General features: G+C 40.8%; 1 protein-coding gene across 1 annotated transcript in view; it reads right to left on the reverse strand.

Moving 5' to 3' along the window:
* Window positions 1–21,600, reverse strand: part of LOC124805446 (cationic amino acid transporter 3-like) — a 142,121-nt gene that overhangs the window by 111,278 nt on the left and 9,243 nt on the right. Inside the window, exons 2-4 of the mRNA XM_047266008.1 lie at window positions 20,733–20,972; window positions 16,241–16,369; window positions 9,298–9,453 (exon numbers count right to left, since the gene is read on the reverse strand). Of these exons, the coding sequence (XP_047121964.1) occupies window positions 9,298–9,453; window positions 16,241–16,369; window positions 20,733–20,972 (525 nt within the window). The remainder of the gene's footprint in view (window positions 1–9,297; window positions 9,454–16,240; window positions 16,370–20,732; window positions 20,973–21,600) is intronic.

Below are 21,600 nucleotides of genomic sequence, written 5' to 3' on the forward strand. Positions count from 1 at the left end.
TACAATGGTATACTCCCCAAACTTTTTTGACTCAAGCAGATTGGTGGCTTACTGCGATGTTGCTGTTCCTACTATTAGTGTCCCATTATATAGGTGCTTAATAGATTTTAGTGTCCCAGCCAAACCATTGAGACATTTTTGCATATAGGAGGGTGATACCTTCTCAAAAGTACCTTATTCCATCATTATCACAACAAAGACATTTTAACAAGCTGGCTATGCCTTGTTACAGTACATTGCTTTAACTATAGGTTATGGCTCCTCAGGGGGACTACCCTCCCATGTTCTCTTATTGGATGGATCTGTTTACTGTCTAACAAATTGCCTGAACAGTTGTGACTGTTTGTTTGAGATGCCATGGTTTTCCTGGAGGCAGTTAGGGAAACAATAGTCTGCATAGACAGAACCCCATTTGCCTGGGTAAGTCTTATACAACTGAGGTGAGGCAGAGTCTTCAGAAGTTGCAGTAGTGACTGTTCCACTTCCACAGTCATCTACCCCATCAGCACTTAGCACACCTTAAAATCTCAGTAGTTATGTCAGAACCCCATTCTCTGGCAAACACAACATGTCACTGCTGTGCCACAAGGTGGTGGTCACTGAAGTGTGCCAGAAGCTTGCAGTAACACAGGACTGGTGGTGCTCACCAGTTCCTGTCTCATTGGAAAACAGTTTCACCAAAGTGATACCCAATCAATGAAGAATGAGCTCCCTGAAATGCTCACCTTTTAGCATGATTGAATTTATTACATGCCATGACCCAGTGAGCATTATCCCTTTTCAGTAAGTGTGCGCAATTCATTTTACTTGTATAAATTACAGGCAATTTACACACTCTTGTGTGTGTGTGTGTATATATATATATATATATATATATACACACACACACACACACACACACACACACACACACACACACACTCCTGGAAATTGAAATAAGAACACCGTGAATTCATTGTCCCAGGAAGGGGAAACTTTATTGACACATTCCTGGGGTCAGATACATCACATGATCACACTGACAGAACCACAGGCACATAGACACAGGCAACAGAGCATGCACAATGTCGGCATTAGTACAGTGTATATCCACCTTTCGCAGCAATGCAGGCTGCTACTCTCCCATGGAGACGATCGTAGAGATGCTGGATGTAGTCCTGTGGAATGGCTTGCCATGCCATTTCCACCTGGCGCCTCAGTTGGACCAGCGTTCATGCTGGACGTGCAGACCGCGTGAGACGACGCTTCATCCAGTCCCGAACATGCTCAATGGGGGACAGATCCGGAGATCTTGCTGGCCAGGGTAGTTGACTTACACCTTCTAGAGCACGTTGGGTGGCACGGGATACATGCGGACGTGCATTGTCCTGTTGGAACAGCAAGTTCCCTTGCCGGTCTATGAATGGTAGAACGATGGGTTCGATGACGGTTTGGATGTACCGTGCACTATTCAGTGTCCCCTCGACGATCACCAGTGGTGTACGGCCAGTGTAGGAGATCGCTCCCCACACCATGATGCCGGGTGTTGGCCCTGTGTGCATCGGTCGTATGCAGTCCTGATTGTGGCGCTCACCTGCACAGCGCCAAACACTCATACGACCATCATTGGCATCAAGGCAGAAGTGACTCTCATCACTGAAGACGACACGTCTCCATTCGTCCCTCCATTCACGCCTGTCGCGACACCACTGGAGGCGGGCTGCACGATGTTGGGGCGTGAGCGGAAGACGGCCTAACAGTGTGCGGGACCGTAGCCCAGCTTCATGGAGACGGTTGCGAATGGTCCTCGCCAATACCCCAGCATCAACAGTGTCCCTAATTTGCTGGGAAGTGGCGGTGCGGTCCCCTACGGCACTGCGTAGGATCCTACGGTCTTGGCGTGCATCCGTGCGTCGCTGCGGTCCGGTCCCAGGTCGACGGGCACGTGCACCTTCCGCCGACCACTGGTGACAATATCGATGTACTGTGGAGACCTCACGCCCCACGTGTTGAGCAATTCGGCGGTACGTCCACCCGGCCTCCCGCATGCCCACTATACGCCCTCGCTCAAAGTCCGTCAACTGCGCATACGGTTCACGTCCGCGCTGTCGCGGCATGCTACCAGTGTTAAAGACTGCGATGGAGCTCCGTATGCCACGGCAAACTGGCTGACACTGACGGCGGCGGTGCACAAATGCTGCGCAGCTAGCGCCATTCGACGGCCAACACCGCGGTTCCTGGTGTGTCCGCTGTGCCGTGCGTGTGATCATTGCTTGTACAGCCCTCGCGCAGTGTCCGGAGCAAGTATGGTGGGTCTGATGGTGGGTCTGACACACCGGTGTCAATGTGTTCTTTTTTCCATTTCCAGGAGTGTGTGTGTGTGTATATATATATATATATATATATATATATATATATATATATATATATATATATATATATATATATATATATATATATATATATATAAAAAAAATAGAGGGAAACATTCCACGTGGGAAAAATATATTTAAAAACAAAGATGATGTGACTTACCATACGAAAGCGCTGGCAGGTCGATAGAAACACAAACATACACACAAAATTCTAGCTTTCGCAACCAACGGTTGCTTCGTTAGGAAAGAGGGAAGGAGAGGGAAAGACGAAAGGATGTGGGTTTTAAGGGAGAGGGTCAGGAGTCATTCCAATCCCGGGAGCGGAAACACTTACCTTAGGAGGAAAAAAGGACGGGTATACACTCGCACACACACACACATATCCATCCACACATACACAGACACAAGCAGACATATTTAAAGACAAAGAGTTTGAGCAGAGATGTCAGTCGAGGCGGAAGTGCAGAGGCAAAGATGAAGTTGAATGACAGGTGAGGTCATTCAACATCATCTTTGCCTCTGCACTTCCGCCTCGACTGACATCTCTGCCCATACTCTTTGTCTTTAAATATGTCTGCTTGTATCTGTATATGTGTGGATGGATATGTGTGTGTGTGCGTGTGTGTGTGAGTGTATACCCGTCCTTTTTTCCCCCTAAGGTAAGTCTTTCCGCTCCCAGGATTGGAATGACTCCTGACCCTCTCCCTTAAAACCCACTTCCTTTCGTCTTTCCCTCTCCTTCCCTCTTTCCTGATGAGGCAACAGTTTGTTGCGAAAGCTTGAATTTTGTGTGTATGTATGTGTCTGTTTGTGTTTCTATCGACCTGCCAGCGCTTTCGTTCAGTAAGTCACCTCATCTTTGTTTTTATATATAATTATAATTTTTCCCATGTGGAATGTTTCCCTCTATTATTTTTTTATATATATATATATATATATATATATATATATATATATATATATATATATATATATATATATATATATATATATAAGCGCTGGCAGGTCGATAGACACACAAACAAACACAAACATACACACAAAATTCAAGCTTTTGCAACAAACTGTTGCCTCAAGTTACGTTGTGCAAGACGCGACAGTTGGCTGCAACTGTGATGCTGCCCCCTCCTCTTTTCCCACCCTGGCAGACGGCGACACGGCCGCAACACGACAGGAGTCGTCGCTGTTTCCCAAGCTCCGGTCGGCGGCGGCGGATTCAAATACATAAGAAAAACAAGAATTCCTATTTTCTTGCTGTAAAAAATACTGTATGTTAATGCAACAAAGTTACATCGGCTCCCAGAGTTAGTTTTTCGATACAGATTCTCCTTTTACTTTAAAAAATTGAAAAGTATCTCTTCCGGTTTTGCGTGTTTTTTTCGCTGTATATTACTTCTCTATCAATTGTGAGTAAAGTAAAAGGCACAAAAAATTGATGTTTGTGTATCTTACAGTTTCACATCACAGCTTGATAACGAGGTGTCTATTTTTCCGATATTCGTCACAGTTATTCCGATACTTAATTTACAAGTAACCTGCTGCATAAAATTTGGATTGTGTACAGTGAAAAATGTGGTCGCTGGCTACTTTACGTATGGTTCACGTTAGGTCATACATCGTTGCCTATGGAAAGAAGCTAACATATCGAAATTATTTTTAAAGTTGAGATCAGAATGATATCGATCTCCGTTTCCGAGATTTGGGCTCACATATCTCCGGGAGCGTCGCGACTAGCCACCAGTTCTGTCGACGCGCAACAAGAATCGTGTGGCCATCACACGATAGAGAATGCATTTGTTTTGTTTCGCTGACACATTTGGACCTAATGAAACCATTTTATGTCATATATTTCTCCGGTATGAGTTACTAATATTTCTCCATATGCTCTTAACAATTTCATTTGAAATGCCACGAAATGTAGGTTTCTTAAAGCCAAGTGATCAAGCAGAACCCATTTTCTTGGTTTTGCTGAGGCATCTGAACCTGTTCCAAGCTTTCTTTCTCGTTTATTTCTCTGATATGAGTCCTGAATATTCCTCCATCTGTTTTTGCACATTTCACCTAAAATTCCAATGAAAGATAAGTTTATTAACAATAAGCGCACGCTAGCGTCATTGCATTGTTTCAAGTTCTTGACAATAAGATAGGGTTACACCTTAAACATCTCTAGAATTTTCATTCTGAACGTCTACAGTATACACTGGCAGAAATGTGGAAGAAATAATGTCCGTGCTTGTTCACAACCCCAAATTATACTCGTCAGTTTCTTCCATGCAGAAACTTTTGGAACAAGCTAAGGCAACTTTCATAGCCGACTGACTCTTTATTCCCATCCAAATAAACTTCCATATTCTTATATTCTGACAGCATACATCGTTATGGATGACATGAACATTTAATCTTGCCAAGCTGCACTCAAAAGATGACTCCAGGATTTACAAAAAACGAATTTCAATTGTGAACTGTGTCAGACCAGAAGGGCTTTGTAAAACAGTAGTGCACTTTTGCCACAAGTTTTTTGAGCAGCATCTTCTACCAATGAATTGAAGTGAATGTGACAAATTACTTATTGCAGCATACTGTTTGCGCAATCTGTTGAGAAACGCCTTCCTCAAAAACGAACATCTATTGATTACAGAAAGCTGTACAACAATCTGGTGGTGGTTTTTCACAACTAGAAGGTATCATCAAGACACCAATTTACCGTTTACTTTCAAAGTGAAGGTATTGTAAAATGTGACTTTCTCATTGTACTTTAGATTGTTCATTTTTAATGTACTTGCCGTTTTCAATTTTTATCGTCACAAAAAAGAGTAATGCGAAAATTGACCTTCAAGTTCATTTTCATCATTCTAATTCTACATCTGCATGGATTATACTGATTTTCATAACAGGCCTAAAAATCTGCATTAATGGGAAAATATATATTTCACTCAGCTGCCAGTTTCAACTGTGCACCAATTTCTTCCCAAATTCTGTCTCTGAACATAGTGTCTCTATATTTAGGGTTCTTCAAATCGTAAAGGCAAGGATGTTGCGAGACCAGCTCACAGAGCATCACATCCTGTGAGTGGCTCATTTCAGTTTTCCTTGACTGGCTCGACATCTTCCTGGCAGCCGTATGGCTTTGTGTCGTCCGACTTCTGTCGCAACACTGCTCACTGGTGCAGTGCTGCGGCAGCTGCCGCAACAGTCGCGCGTCGCATCCCAAACTCGAACTGCGCATGCGCCAGCAGGCAACTTCTGACATCACGTAGCGACCCGTCGCAGTTGCTAGCGTGCGTCGCGTCTTGGACAACGTACCTTCATCAGGAAAGAGGGAAGGAGAGGGAAAGACGAAAGGATGTGGGTTTTAAGGGAGAGGGTAAGGAGTCATTCCAATCCCGGGAGTGGAATGACTTACCTTAGGGGGAAAAAAGGACAGGTATACACTCGCACACACACACACACACACATATCCATCCACACATACAGACAAAAGCAGACATATTTAAAGACAAAGAGTTTGGGTAGAGATGTCTGTCGAGGAGGAAGTGTAGAGGCAAAGAAGTTGTTGAAAGACAGGTGAGGTATGAGTGGCGGCAACTTGAAATTAGTGGAGATTGAGGCCTGGTGGATAACGAGAAGAGAGGATATACTGAAGGGCAAGTTCCCATCTCCGGAGTTCGGATAGGTTGGTGTTGGTGGGAAGTATCCAGATAACCCGGACGGTGTAACACTGTGCCAAGATGTGCTGGCCCTACACCAAGGCATGTTTAGCCGCAGGGTGATCCTCATTACCAACAAACACTGTCTGCCTGTGTCCATTCATGCGAATGGACAGTTTGTTGCTGGTCATTCCCACACAGAATGCATGACAGTGTAGGCAGGTCAGTTGGTAAATCACGTGGGTGCTTTCACACGTGGCTCTGCCTTTGATCGTGTACACCTTCCGGGTTACAGGACTGGAGTAGGTGGTGGTGGGAGGGTGCATGGGACAGGCTTTGCACCGGGGGTGGTTACAAGGATTGGAGCCAGAGGGTAGGGAAGATGGTTTGGGGATTTCGTAGGGATGAACAAACAGGTTACGAAGGTTAGGTGGACGGCGGAAAGACACTCTTGGCGGAGTGGGGAGGATTTCATGAAGGATGGATCTCATTGCAGGGCAGGATTTGAGGAAGTCATATCCCTGCTGGAGAGCCACATTCAGAGTCTGGTCCAGTCCCGGACAGTATCCTGTCACAAGTGGGGCACTTTTGTGGTTCTTCTGTGGGGTATTCTGGGTTTGAGCGGATGAGGAAGTGGCTCTGGTTATTTGCTTCTGTACCAGGTCGGGAGGGTAGTTGCGGGATGCGAAAGCTGTTGTCAGGTTGTTGGTTCAGGGATTCCGGACTGGAGCAGATTCGTTTGCCACAAAGACCTAGGCTGTAGGGAAGGTACCGTTTGATGTGGAATGGGTGGCAGCTGTCATAATGGAGGTACTGTTGTTTGTTGGTGGGTTTGATGTGGACGGATGTGTGAATTTGGCCATTGGACAGGTGGAGGTCAACGTCAAGGAAAGTGGCATGGGATTTGGAGTAGGACCAGGTGAATCTGATGGAAGCAAAGGAGTTGAGGTTGGAGAGGAAATTCTGGAGTTCTTCTTCACTGTGAGTCCAGACCATGAAGATGTCATCAATAATCCTGTACCAAACTTTGGGTTGGCAGACCTGGGTAACCAAGAAGGCTTCCTCTAAGCGACCCATGAATAGGTTGGCGTACGAGGGGGCCATCCTGGTACCCATGGCTGTTCCCTTTAATTGTTGGTATGTCTGGCCTTCAAAAGTGAAGAAGTTGTGGGTCAGGATGAAACTGGCTAAGGTAATGAGGAAAGAGGTTTTAGGTAGGATGGCAGGTGATCAGCATGAAAGGAAATGCTCCATCGCAGAGAGGCCCTGGACGTGTGGAATATTTGTGTATAAGGAAGTGGCATCAATGGTTACAAGGATGATTTCCGGGGGTAACAGATTGGGTAAGGATTCCAGGCGTTCCAGGAAGTGGTTGGTGTCTTTGATGAACGATGGAAGACTGCATGTAATGGGTTGAAGGTGTTGATCTACGTAGGCAGAGATATGTTCTGTGGGGGCTTGGTAACCAGCTACAATGGGGCGGCCGGGATGATTGGGTTTGTGAATTTTAGGAAGAAGATAGAAGGTAGGGGTGCGGTGTGTTGGTGGTGTCAGGAGGTTGATGGAGTCAGGTGAAAGGTTTTGCAGGGGGCCTAAGGCTCTAAGGATTCCTTGAAGCTCCGCCTGGACATCGGGAATGGGGTTACCTTGGCAAACTTTGTATGTGGTGTTGTCTGAAAGCTGACGCAGTCCCTCAGCCACATACTCCCGACGATCAAGTACCACGGTCGTGGAACACTTGTCCAACGGAAGATTGACGATGGATCGGTCAGCCTTCAGATCACGGATAGCCTGGGGTTCAGCAGTGGTGATGTTGGGTGTAGGATTAAGGTTTTTTAAGAAGGATTGAGATGCAAGGCTGGAAGTCAGAAATTCCTGGAAGGTCTGGAGAGGGAGATTTTGAGGAAGAGGAGGTGGGTCCCGCTGTGACGGAGGACGGAACTGTTCCAGGCAGGGTTCAATTTGGATGGTGTCTTGGGGAGTTGGATCATTAGGAGTAGGATTAGGATCATTTTTATTCGTGGCAAAGTGATATTTCCAGCAGAGAGTATGAGTGTAGGACAGTAAATCTTTGACAAGGGCTGTTTGGTTGAATCTGGGAGTGGGACTGAAGGTGAGGCCTTTGGATAGGACAGAGGTTTTGGATTGGGAGAGAGGTTTGGAGGAAAGGTTAACTACTGAATTAGGGTGTTGTGGTTCCAGATTGTGTTGCTCGGAATTTTGAGGTTTTGGAGGGAGTGGAGCTGGAAGTGGGAGATTGAGTAGATGGGAGAGACTGGGTCTGTGTGCAATGAGAGGAGGTTGAGGTTTGCTGGAAAGGTTGTGAAGGGTGAGTGAGTTCCCTTTCCGGAGGTGGGAAACCAGGAGATTGGATAGTTTTTTGAGGTGGAGGGTGGCATGCTGTTCTAATTTGCGGTTGGCCTGTAGGAGTTTGCTCTGAACAGCCAGTGTTGATGTGGGAGAGGAAAGATTGAGGACTTTTATTAAGGACAGGAGTTGACAGGTGTGTTCATTGGCTGAGTTGATGTGTAGGTGAAGGATTAGGTGGGTGAGGGCAATGGATTGTTTAGTTTGGAACTGGTATGGGGACTGATGGAAAGAAGGGTTGCAGCCAGAGATGGGAACTTTAAGTGTGATGCCTTTGAGGGTAATGCCAAATGTCAGACAAGCCTGAGAAAATAAAATATGGGAGTGTAATCTGGCTAGGGCAAAGGCATGTTTGCGGAGGGAATGTAAATAAAACTTAATGGGGTCGTTGTGGGGGTGTTGTGAGGGTGACATGGTATTAGAAGGTGGAAAGTGTAACATGAGGCTGAAATGAAAATGAAAAAAATATATATATGGGGAGAGATAAAGGTGAACTAGAAAGCAACTGGAGATCTGGTGTGAAAAAAGGCGAAAAAGTGTTGGTTAAAGCTGGGCTATGTTGATCCTGTGGTTGTGTTGCCGCCAAAACACGTTAAAGGGTGGAGAAATTCGGGAAAATTTCGAAAAAACTAGTGTAAATGTATTAAAACGAGTGGAATGACTCCTTACCCTCTCCCTTAAAACCCACATCCTTTCGTCTTTCCCTCTCCTTCCCTCTTTCCTGACGAAGCAACCGTTGGTTGCGAAAGCTAGGATTTTGTGTGTATGTTTGTGTTTGTTTGTGTCTCTATCGACCTGCCAGCGCTTTTGTTTGGTAAGTCTCAACATCTTTGTTTTTAAATATATTTTTCCCACGTGGAATGTTTCCCTTGGATGGGTAAGTGAAATTTTACATGTGAGAAGCAGATAAGTGAAACCCATCGACTTACATGAGAGCAGTAGTGTTATTCCAAATGCCAAAAAGTCTGGATAACTGGATAGAAATTCAGCAGTTATAGGCAGTTCATCTTTCAAAGTAGCTGACATGCTGTTGTTAGCTATGAAGTCAATATGTCCAGCAAGACTTCTAGCTATACTTGCAGTTCCTGCAAAAAATAAGTGCCAGGGATAACAACTTCTACCTTAAAAAAGACATGCTTCAGAAAGTATTCACTTCATTCTGTTAAGGTTAATGCTATGTCTGATTAATTTGATACTTTCAATGGAACAGTTCATAATGTCATTGAGTCTCTTAAGCTACCAATGAATAATTGTGCACCAGTGACACTGTTCCATGAGAAGGTATGATGATACTGCTAATCTTACAAGGAGTATTACATATGTTTTATGAAACTTCACACAAATTGTGTTTATGAGAGCAATCCAGAAAATACCCTCCTTTCTAAAGAGGAAATAGGGGTGTGACCTGAACAGTCACTGCACTGTCTAATGCAGTAGGTCAGTGGGCTTAGAACTTTGACAGCAAGAAAGATACACTTCCAGTAGCAATTCAGAATGAGCACTGCAACTGAAATTCCCATCAAGTGTGAAATTTGTTCTATGACATTGTTTTTAATGACAAAAGAATACAAAGCTGTTAACATACATCTGGAAATTTATTCTGTATACAAACCGAATGTGATGAGTGATGTGTTGTGCATCAGTGGTGTTGTTTGTTTAAGAGTGTAAGGATGAAATATATTATGGTGACAGAAGTAGCCATTTGTCTGTAGTAAGTAAACAAAATTGTACAAAAAAGGATAAAAAAGCTTGTGAATACTGTCATTTCATAGCATCTCAACTGTGATACAACTTTCTATAGATTTCTTGGAGTGTTTCATGTGATATGATGGTATAGTGTCACCAGATGTCAACCATGGCACTATATTTCTCCTACTTCATCTACATAATGAGAAAAAAGATTCAGTATTTTGAATAAGATAATGGAAAGACCTGGTGGAAAGTACATAAACTAGGAGTAAAGGTAACAACTCACAAAATCCTAGAAGCACTGAGTCATCAACAGACACTTAAATGAGACTGAAAGCTTTGATGGCTTTCAAACAAGTCCTTTTTTTAGGTAGAGTACACATACAGATGTGCACAAACCCACCGACCTCCCCTCCTCCCCTTTCCTCCCCCCCCCCCCCCTCCCACACACACACACACACACACACACACACACACACACAAACACACATCTGAATGGCTGCATTGTGCTGTGCTCACTGAATGTACAATACAGCAACTGGAGTTCTGCAATTTAGTTGGAATGAAAGGGGGGAGGGCGGGCCTCATGCAGAACGAAGTGCACAACGGGAGTAAGGAGGCACAGATTATTAATGAGAGTTAGGGAAGTGTTGCTAATGTCCCAGATGGAGGCTGCTGGTGAACATATAGGATTGCAGGAGGAAGAAGCAACTAGTGTACAGGACAGGAATGCAACACGGGTGTAACACTAGTGAGTTTGTGAAGCCCATGATGGCGATGACACGAAAAACTGGATTGGAAATGGGTGACAGAAGAGAGAAAGGTGAGGCTATGGGGAAGAGGGTATGAATGCAGGATGAGTAAGTTCTGGGACAGTGCAGAGATGAGTGTGGGGCAGGGATCTAGCAGGAATTGAGAACACGATGATTATAGGAACAAAGGATTTGTGGCAAGGACAAACCCCATAGATTTAGTTCAGAGAAGCTAGTTTTAGGGAGCAGGATCTAGAACATATGTGTTATGAAGCAGCCATTGAAATCAAACATGTTGTGCTCTGCAGTGTGTTCTGCCACTGGGTGGTCAGCTCTTTTCTAGGTCATAATTTTATGATGGCCATTCATTTGGGTGGACAGTTTGTTGATGGTCATGTCCATATACAATTCTGTGCTGAAATTGCAGCAGAGCTGTTGTATGACATGACAGCATGCCTGTGGCAGGATAGGGTAAGCATGTATGGGAGTTGAATAGGATGGGCTCAGTGGCTATATCAGACATTTCTTGTGCTTGCATCTTCCACAGGGATATGATCTGTATGGCTATGGCAAAGGGTTAGGAGCGGGTGAGACATAATGATGGACCAGGGTATTGTGTGGAATGTAGGGGCAGCAGAATACCTCCTTGGGATTGATGGGATGGGATGTGGACAGGATGTTCCTCATTTCAGGGCACACAAATGTGTGTGTGTGTTTTTACTGTAGATAAAAAAACAAGTCATTCAAAAGCTAGCAAACTTTTCAGAATTGTTTATGTGCCTGTTGATGACTCAAGTCCTCTAGTGTTTGGCGAGTATGTATTTTATATTTCCATCCGTCTTTGTCAATCCTCATCTTGTTTACCATTGAGTCAATCTCATCCTGTGGTCTGAGTGATCTGCATTTCTTTACCAGAATTAAGAATTAGCTGTTCTGAAAGTTAGTATACTGTCACCTCTTTTACTTTCATGTGAGTCTATTGGCACTACTAAACATTTTGTCTCCTCAGTTTAAGTAGGCCCTACTAGCCAGTGATTCAGTCTCATAATTTATCAACAACATATCTGTTTATTATTAAAAAATATTTCAACATTTGTATCTAGGAGGAAGCAAAAAAAATTGTCAGTATGTTTGTGATAAGTCAACATCAATGAATACTGGATTCTTCATCCAGACCCTGAAACATTATCTGGGAAATTTAGATATGATTTTTTGAAATCTTTGTTTTTTTTTTTTTCTTTTTTTCCTTCTTTTTTTTTCTTCGCACTTTTATGTCATATGACATTACCTGATTGTGAAAAAACATATGATGTCCACCTAAAATAGAGTTTTACTAGTGATATAATTATCATTTCACTCCTCCTGGTACTGGGTAATATCCTAAGAGATCCCCTCTCTATGGCCACTCACACAAAAAGAGTGTTTTGTGCTATCCAAGAGAGGGTGGGGGTGGGGGTCTCACTCCATTGAAGCAGTCATGGATATCCAGACTGCAGTCTTATATGCACTGTACTATGCAGCCACAGTTACAGTATGCGTGGTTTCCTCCTAGAGGGTGGTACTCTTCCTCATACATCATGCCCTAGCATCTCTCCTGCCATAGTAATCGGTAATGCTGTGTCTGATTCATTTACAGCATTCAATGTTTGCCACAGTGTTTTGCCATTAGTCAGAAACAGAGTTGCCTCAGGAAGCAGAAAATCGTGAAGGATGTACCTGAAATGTTCAGGCATCAGACTTGGAGGAAAATGTGATTAAAGGCAACCACAGTGTCAGTACCAGTTGGCCTGCCAGTACAGGGTAAGCGAGATGACCATGTGGAACATTCTCCATGACAATTGTTATGACCCTTATCATTTACAGCATCTGCAGGGCTTACTAGTGACAGACTCTCCGCATTGGGAGCAGTTTTGTCACTGGTTTCTTCTCCAGGCAACCACAATTCTGAAATTTCTGTCATCCATCTTATTCACAGATGAGGCCACCTTTTTGCGGAGTGGTATCTTCAACGTACATAACAGTCATCTATGGGATAGTATGCAGAATCCCCATGGTATGGTAACAACGAATCATCAGAATTGGTGCAGCAGGTATGTGTGGGCCAAAATAATTGGGGACCATGTTCTGGGACCAGTCTTCCTTCCATGTCACCAACAGGCTGGAACTATTGGCATTTTTGTGGATGACTGCTTCCCCTGCTGAAAGAAGTGCCACTGATGATTCAAACGGTTAAGTGGCTGCTACATGATGGTGCTCCAGACTGCTTCACCAATAAAGTATGGATGCATTTCAATCATGTCTTCCCTAGTTGATGGATCAGACAAGGGGGTCCAGTTGCATGGTCTGCTCATTCGCCAGATCTCAACCTGTGCAATTTCTGTTTATGGTACCATCTGAAAAGTATTAAGTATGCAGAGCCCATTCCAGATGTGGAGACATTGGGGCAGCATATTCATGCTGCCTTTGACACTGTTCAGATGCAGCCTGACTGATGTGAACATGTAATAGAGAACATGCGCTGAGGCACATGGAAACCATTTTCAACATGTAACGTAACTGTGGATGCATGGTACAGCGTTTATTTGATTGCAGTCTCTGTAAAAATGTATGATCGAATAAATGGTCTCTAGCATGGGAACCATGCATTTCCAGACATAATTTCATAAGACATTTTTGTTCCGTATCCTCTCACCCATCAATCCCTAGAGTTTGTACATAGTGGAACAAATCGCTCTCTATACTCATCTCTTTATAAGTTTATTCAAGTGATGTTCCAATAAAAATTTGTTATTTGTTTTGAAATTTTGTGTTGTCAATAACTGATTTAACTATACTTTCCTTTTGTTATATCATAAAAATATTTGTCTTCTCGTAATTTATTGATTTGTTTGATATATGCTGTACATATGGTTCTCTTTCTTGGCATTTTTTACTTACATATGTACTGCAATTACAGTACAACAACTTCATTAAGGGGTTCATGCTTATCTTATATTTCAAACTGCTAACAAAATTACTTGCAGGTTTACATTTTTCCTTGACAGCCTTTTTATAGCTGCTTTACATATGCTTTACAGCTTGTGCCATGGACCCTTTCTATCAACATCAGCTTTTCTGAATTCCACAGGTGGGAACTCTCCCTGAAATACATCCTACAGTCCTGTAAACCTCCTGGTCTCAACTTTTGTAATCATTGGGCTACACACACCTATTAACTTCCGTGTTCCCACTCCAGCACCACTCAGCCCTAGTCCGCTCTTCCCGCCAATGCACCTGCAGTCTTTTTACTTCTCTGGTTCTTCCTTTTCTACCGCAACCCCCCCCCCCCCTCCTCCCTCCTTCCTTTCCCTGCCTCTGTCTAGCCACCCAACTGCACCTAACTGGCCTACCCTCTCTCAACCTTGCCCCTGTATGCTCCCACCCCTACACTGCTATCTCTCCCCGTCCCTGCCCCAGCCTCCTCCTTACCCTCACCACCAAATTTCTTCCCCCATCATACACTGCTGCTTGCAGTCTGGCCTTGGCAGACAGAGAGTTTGGATATGTGGATGTGAGTTGCTTTTGCTTATGTGTGTTCGTGTTTTGTCTAATTTGGGTGAAGGTCTTTCTGGCTGAAGGCTTACTTGTCTTTTTGTTGTTCCTATCTGCGACTCGACATTTCTACTATATGTTGAGTAGAAATCTATCCTTTTCATAATAGTGTCATTACATATGCCTTGGATCAGTACACATCTTTTATTCTGTTCACAGTTGCTTCTTCTTCAATGACAGATGATAAACTATACATCATTGTATGTAATTTGCATTTCCAATATTGCTGAATATTTTTTTAATGAGAATGTATTGGCCATTTGCAAACCATTGCAAAAATGTTGTCATTATATAAAGAGGTTAAACAATTTTAGTATTTTTTCCTCCTCAAAAATTTCAAGGTCTTTGACAATATGTATTAATACCATAATTATATTGTGAGTTTTTTTATTAGCCTCATAACATACATAATCTAGATCATTTGATTCAGGTGCAGGTTACATGTCAAAATTATGATAAAATTTCATTGTAACCATAGAACAGCTGATGGTAGCAAATAGCACCATAATAATAATAAAGAAATAATAATATAATAAAGATCTAACACTTAATTAGCCCTTGCTCAAATTACCATTTCATCCTCTATGAATTCTTCTATTGAATACTAGCATTTCTCCCATGGAATCTGCTGCAGCCTTTTTAGAATCTCTGGCTTCATATTAAATATGACTTTGCCCTTCAACTTGTTATATATTGTCATCCCCTTATACTGTGAAATCAATGCATATAATTTCAATTTGTGCATGGCCAGCATAAAATTATTTTTATTTCTCATGTTATATGTTGGTTAAAATGATTCTCTTCAAATAATTTTTGTTAGCTGTGTAGGGACATTATAATTTCATAAATGTATTTGGAGGGAACAGTTACAATTTGTAGTTTCTGAAATAACGGGTGACTAGATCCTGTTTGCTGTGCAGTACACATGTATTTGATAATTTACTTCTGCAATTTCAGTATTCGAGATACACTATTTCAACTTTCCCAGTAAATTATACCACATCTAATGACAGACTCAAAATAAGAATGGCATGCCCTTTTTTGTGTACTCAAGTCAGCAGAATTTGCCAATATTTGCTCTGCAAATGCAAAATTGCTTAGTTTATTTGATAGGAAGTCAATATGTGTATTTCAGCGTAAGTTCTTGTCCATATTTAGTCCTAGCAATTTGATCCTGTCAAGTTCTTCCACAAAATGATTTGTTGTGTTTGTAAGTTCCACCCATTTTGAATGCTTGTTTTGAAATGTACCATATGGGTTTTTGTAATGTTCAGTTTCAACTCGTTCAGCTGGAACCAGTTTTCTAGGGTATCCAGTGTGCTTATGATGGATCTCAGAATGTTTTCTGCATGGTTATCCTCTATTGAAACAGAAATATTATCTATAAACAGAACTGATGTAAAATTTATATTTATTGGTAAGTCATTTATGTAGAACATGAACAAGACTGGTCTAAAAATGGAGACTTGAGGCATATCTTGTGATACTTTACTCCATTTAGGGTAATAATTCACTGCATTTGAAGTGATAGTTAACCTGTGCTTTCTGTTGTGCAAGTATAGTGTAATTACAGTGTTATCAGCTGATTCTTAAATAGGCTATTTTGTCAAGTGCCTCCCTAAGGAAAAATAGAAAAAATCAATATTTCAGGAAACACCCAATGCAGTCATCATATTAAAACTGCTGGTAACTACAACACTAATTTTTGACTATTGTTACTGTCCCATAATAAACCTAAAATTCAGTCAAGCATTTAAAATTTGTTGTAATACATAATTTAAAGAGTAAAATTATGAGACTTATCTTCAATTATGTAAAATATTTTGGGTGATTTTCTTACCTAATACATAAACCATTATGAGAGTCCATCCTACAATAAATGCTACTAGCTCACCAATTGTAACAAAACTGTAGATATAAGCACATCCAGCACGAGGAAATCTAGCAGACAGTTCTGCATAACACAGACCTGTGAATAATACCACATACAGTTTTTAGTGCTTTTTTTATGTAACAGCCAACTTAGCTGTCATATTAAATCTTATTTTTTATTTGTAGAACAGTGACTTTGAAAACAGGAATGAGACAACCCATAAATACTTCAGATTAATATCAGCTCTAATGACTTATGAAACAAAAGAAGTGGAACTGTGAATAAGAACATAAATAACAAATTTTCATTCAACCTGAGAGAAGACAATAAGGTTTGTCTTAAGCAGTGTGTAATCCATGAATACCAGTTTTTCATTAACACATTGTAAAGCTCTTAACATACCTTTTACAATACTGACAAGAGACAGTGAACATGATTACAGTCAACCAGAGACACCTATTTTTTGCATTGTGTTTAGATGTTAACAAGGAATCTTTGCACTAAATAACCCTCTACATTGTGCAGATGCAGAATCAGACATCATAGGCATACTGCCTTGACTTAAGGGACCAGAGGGCTATCTGGATTCTTCCACCTCATACAAGTTTCTGTGAGCTCGGAAGATGGGAACTTACCCTCCAACGTTTTCAAACCCTTCCTGATTAAAACTCTGTTAAGCTAGCCCCTCCTTCTGTCTTTTCATTTTTCTCTGCCATAATTCTTAATTTTGTTATTGAGCTCTCTTCTCTTCAATTAATCTTTACTTCTCACTCTGTCCATATCATTCTGGACTGTAGCTGGCCGTCTTTGACCTAATCTCTCTGACACCTCCCCCTTAATCTTTGATCTCTTGTGTCTCTCACTACAGGTGGAACCTTCTTAATCTGAGGTATGAATGACTTGCCCTTTCTTTCTGACCTTCCACAATGTGTTTCCTGGGGAAGGAATTATTAGTTGTGGAATGTAAATAGTGAGTCACTTTTACTTTTACATGTGTCTATCAGCAGTACAACACATTTTTCCACCTAAGAGTAAGTACTGACCAGCAGTAATGTCTTATACTTTGTTTTCTCAATTGAATTTTCCTTTGATATATACCCCATGATATCTCATGGAATACACCTTATATATCATACAATTTGTAACAAATTGGTTATGAATGCAACCAGTTTTTGTAAGTGGATTTTAATGTTTATACAAGCTCAAACAAGGTATTAATCTCTGCAGAGAAAATCAGTTATTTGTTTGAACTCCTAAATTTGGTTAGTATATCATAGCATTTATCTGGAAAATAGTGATAACAAATCACTTAGAGGTATTATAGTATTAAATGTAGCTAAAATTCAAGTGGAAGTAGTCACAAAGGCAAAGTGGCAGGGTCAACCAAACAAAAGTAAATGATTTCTATTCAGTCTGCATGTGCAAATTAGTACAACAGATTTTTTTACCAAAATAGACAATGGCTGTCTTTTGCTGGTACATGTGACAGAAAAAGTAGAATAAGTTTTTGTAACTATTTATATACTTGCTCTGGATAATGGCTGTGCACACAGACTTGTTGGCATTTGTGAGTGAGACCTACTTCTCTAAAGATTAACACACAAAATGGAAGACACTGGTTCCATTTACAGGTACAGCTGAGGGGAAACATGATGAGGTTCTCCAGATTGACATTATCCAAGATTTCATTAGAAATTGGAGCACAAAAATGTTGATATTGTTTCTTCTGCTAGACCAAAGCTGATTCTGCCACTGTCTTCATCCATCGGAATGAGTACTTACTCTTTACTTAACCAAAAATAAAATAAAATAAAAATAGAAAAATAATGAGACATCTTTTGAGAAAACATACAATCCATATTATTGTGTGACTAATGAAGCTGACACATTTGCTGCCATGCAGGCACTGGGAACAAGGTCCCTGTAGGCCATTTTTTTAAATGTTATTTTGGTTTGTAACCATGTATTGAATACTTTCTAATGTCATGAAATGCGCCTCCAATTCACGTAAGTTTCAAAAGAGAGTTTAAATTGTGAGGTCACTGACATCCTCACAGCTGAGAAGTTGAGCTAGATAACATAGATTCAGTCAGGAGTTTATTAGTAGAACATTGGGGAAGTGCAATCAGTCTACAAAAGAGTTTTCTTACAAATCACTTGTGTAACTGGTTCTAGAATATTGCTCAAGTGTGTGGGACCCACACGAAATAGGACTAACAGTGGATATCGAATATATACAGAGAAGGGCAGCACAAATGGTCACAGGTAAGCTTACTAACAAAGATTAAAAAACTGGCTTTAAACAATTACTCTAGGGATATACTAAAACCCCTTATGTGTCACTCACATAGGGATCATGAGGATCAGATTAGAATAATTACTGCATGCACAGAGACATTCAAACCATCATTCTTCACACACTCCATACATGAATGAAACAGGAAGAAACCCTTATAGCTGATACCCTCTGCCATGCACCTCAAGATGGTTTGCAGAGTATATATGTACATGTAGAACTTCCTTGAAAGAGGTTGCCATTGAGAGCTGTGAGGATGCCTGCTACCTCACTTTCTTACATGACTTGATAAAGAATGAGGGTGTAAATTATCTGAAAAACATCCAATGTTGTATATTAGATATATGCAATAAACAATATACTGCAAGTATTAGTAATATAAAAATAGGAGCAAAGAGTGCCGAGATGCTGAGCTAATGACACACTGGTCTAACAATTGTCAGTGACAACCGGTGCATCCCTTGGCTGCATATTTTTCCATTAAGTACAAAACTACTTTTTCTGCAAGATTTTTACGGACAGTGCACAACCAACTTAACAGTTATCCTCAGCATATAAACAGCTTGGTTTCATAGATTGAAGACACCGACTCTATGTTTATGAGCTTTTCTGGGAATGCACTGATGAGATAAAAGTTGTCTGCAGAAGGTCACCATTGACTTCTCCACTGCTAGTATCTCTCCTGGTTGTTTTTGTGAGCAAAACACACTCTGAATCATATCAAGGAGTTTTCAGATCTTGAATATATTGTCACTTTTGTCCGCCATTGCATTATCCTCAAAATGAATGAACCAAAATAGCAGTTGAATTCGACAGTGGAGAACACTTGTGCTCCAGTAGTCAGCAATGTGTGAGTAGTAAACTGGCCTCATGCACATAATTGCACCAAAGAACTTGAGCATCTCATCACTGTTTCATCTCCTTCCAAGCTGTAGCCCTTGCTTTACCATGAGGCTGAGCTGTATCCAAGAATTGTGTCGCATTTCTGTTTGTTGCAGTAACAATAAATCCTTAAATATTGTCCCCAGTGAAAGAAAAGACTTGCATAGGTTTCAGATCCTTCTGATTTGGATTATTGTATTCTTCAGTTTTCATATTTTTCAGTCCAGTGCAGCCCAGTTTTTATCTCCTCTTCCTTCTAGAAATTGAGGGGGGATAGATTGTATAATGGATGGTTCATTACCTTTTGCCAGTTCCTTGTCACTTTCATTGTCTGATGACAAACTGTTTACATGTGAAGAAGTTTCATTTAGCACGTAGTCATCATCATTGTCATTACCCAAGTCACAACAATCAGACAACTCACTATCATCAGCACTGAGAATTTCTAAAACTCTTCCTCTGTTAAGAAACCAGATGTATCTTGTCCATCTCTGTTTACCACTAGAGGAACAGGGCTTCCATCTGCACCTTGCTTCATCCATGGCCCATCACTTTCAAGATTAGAAGCAGCCATTTAGTGTACAACAGATGGCAAAGCAATTTAGTATTTTGCAGGTGATTTAATAAAGAATAATTCAGAAAATGCCCAATAATTACGTGAGATATACTTCAGTTGCTTATTCCAACACTTAAAATTACACTGTCACATTGTTACACAGGAATATTTCATTAGAACTAGAAAACATGGAGGAAAACTACAAAGTGAATTAAAACCACAAATCAAGATTCCAGAAGCAGTACCACTACTGCTATCTAAAGAACTAACTATGAAAACAACACATCAGAACCACATCAACCAAAAGTCAGGATTCTAAAAAAAATGCACTGTGATCTAGTGGCCACTGCATTCGCTATTAAAATTATCCTGTAAGTCCACAGAAAAGGCAGATTTGGGTTTTCTGCCAGCCCACCCTGTTTCAGAGTAAATTGAAAATGTCACAAAAGCTATAGGAGCCAACACCCTTATGGCCTTTGAGGAACACACTAGTGAGGTTCCCAAAGCTCTCAAGGCAACAAATTTGTTAACAAAGTTTCTCATTTGTACTATTTCTGTTCTAAAAGCTGGAATGCAAGTCAAATTTGTATTTAATACTCTGTTGTATAGTAAATTCAATAGAAAAGTTCTGTTTAAACTGAGTCTCTCGAAACTGCTGATTTTCATACTCATTTTGTAATAAGGATCCTACAAACAATAGCAGCAATTATATTATTTTAACTCACCAGCAATTACAGATGCAACTGCAGCTATACTGAAAGAGGTTAGTACTCCAGGACCAGCATAATACCTTGAGACTGTTCCTGGAATGACATATACCCCAAGTCCAAGTCCTGTGCCAACACCAATGCCAACAAGATCAAAGAGATTCAGTATTCTTGCAAGATGACTCTGAGCAATGTCATTAATGTCAGATGACTTTTTCTGAGAAATTTTATGCACTAAAGTCCTCAGCATCTTGAAGTCTGCAATAAAAATAATACCAGCTTATAAATGTTTAAAATCTTGGTTTTTACAGTAGATAGTTATATTCTTTAACAATATCATAAATTTGCACTTCTGTCCAAGGACAACCTTGTTTCAGAATGGAAGAGGGTGTAGAAAAATTTTCAGTGGTTGCTTTAGGGGTCCTGGATAAAGGGGAACTTGTAACAATCATTCTCCTAGCCTTCACTAAACCATTTGAGGAAGTTGGTCATGAAATGCTAATATATGCCTAGAATATATCTAAATATAAATTATTATGAAATATAGCTTTCATACAAACATGAACTCAATGAATGTAAACTCATTTAATACAACTCACATTTATTAAAGTGGCGCAGGAAAACATATTTTTTGTTGCTGTTCAGATCAATGAAAAGACTTTGGAAACATAATAGTAATAAAATCCATTCTCTAATTAAAGAGTTATTTAGTTTTGTAAATTATGTGTTACTGTAAATATACATTTCTTGTATTTTGGCAACATCAAGAGTATTCTTTCAATCTGTTTATTATTCTGGAGTATTTGGAATGATTTATTAATCTAAATTCAGTAACTCTTTCTCTAAAGCTGTACAATTTTTAACTGAAATCTTCAAAATTTCTATG

Source organism: Schistocerca piceifrons, chromosome 7 (assembly GCF_021461385.2).
Source record: "Schistocerca piceifrons isolate TAMUIC-IGC-003096 chromosome 7, iqSchPice1.1, whole genome shotgun sequence".
Taxonomy (NCBI): domain Eukaryota; kingdom Metazoa; phylum Arthropoda; class Insecta; order Orthoptera; family Acrididae; genus Schistocerca; species Schistocerca piceifrons.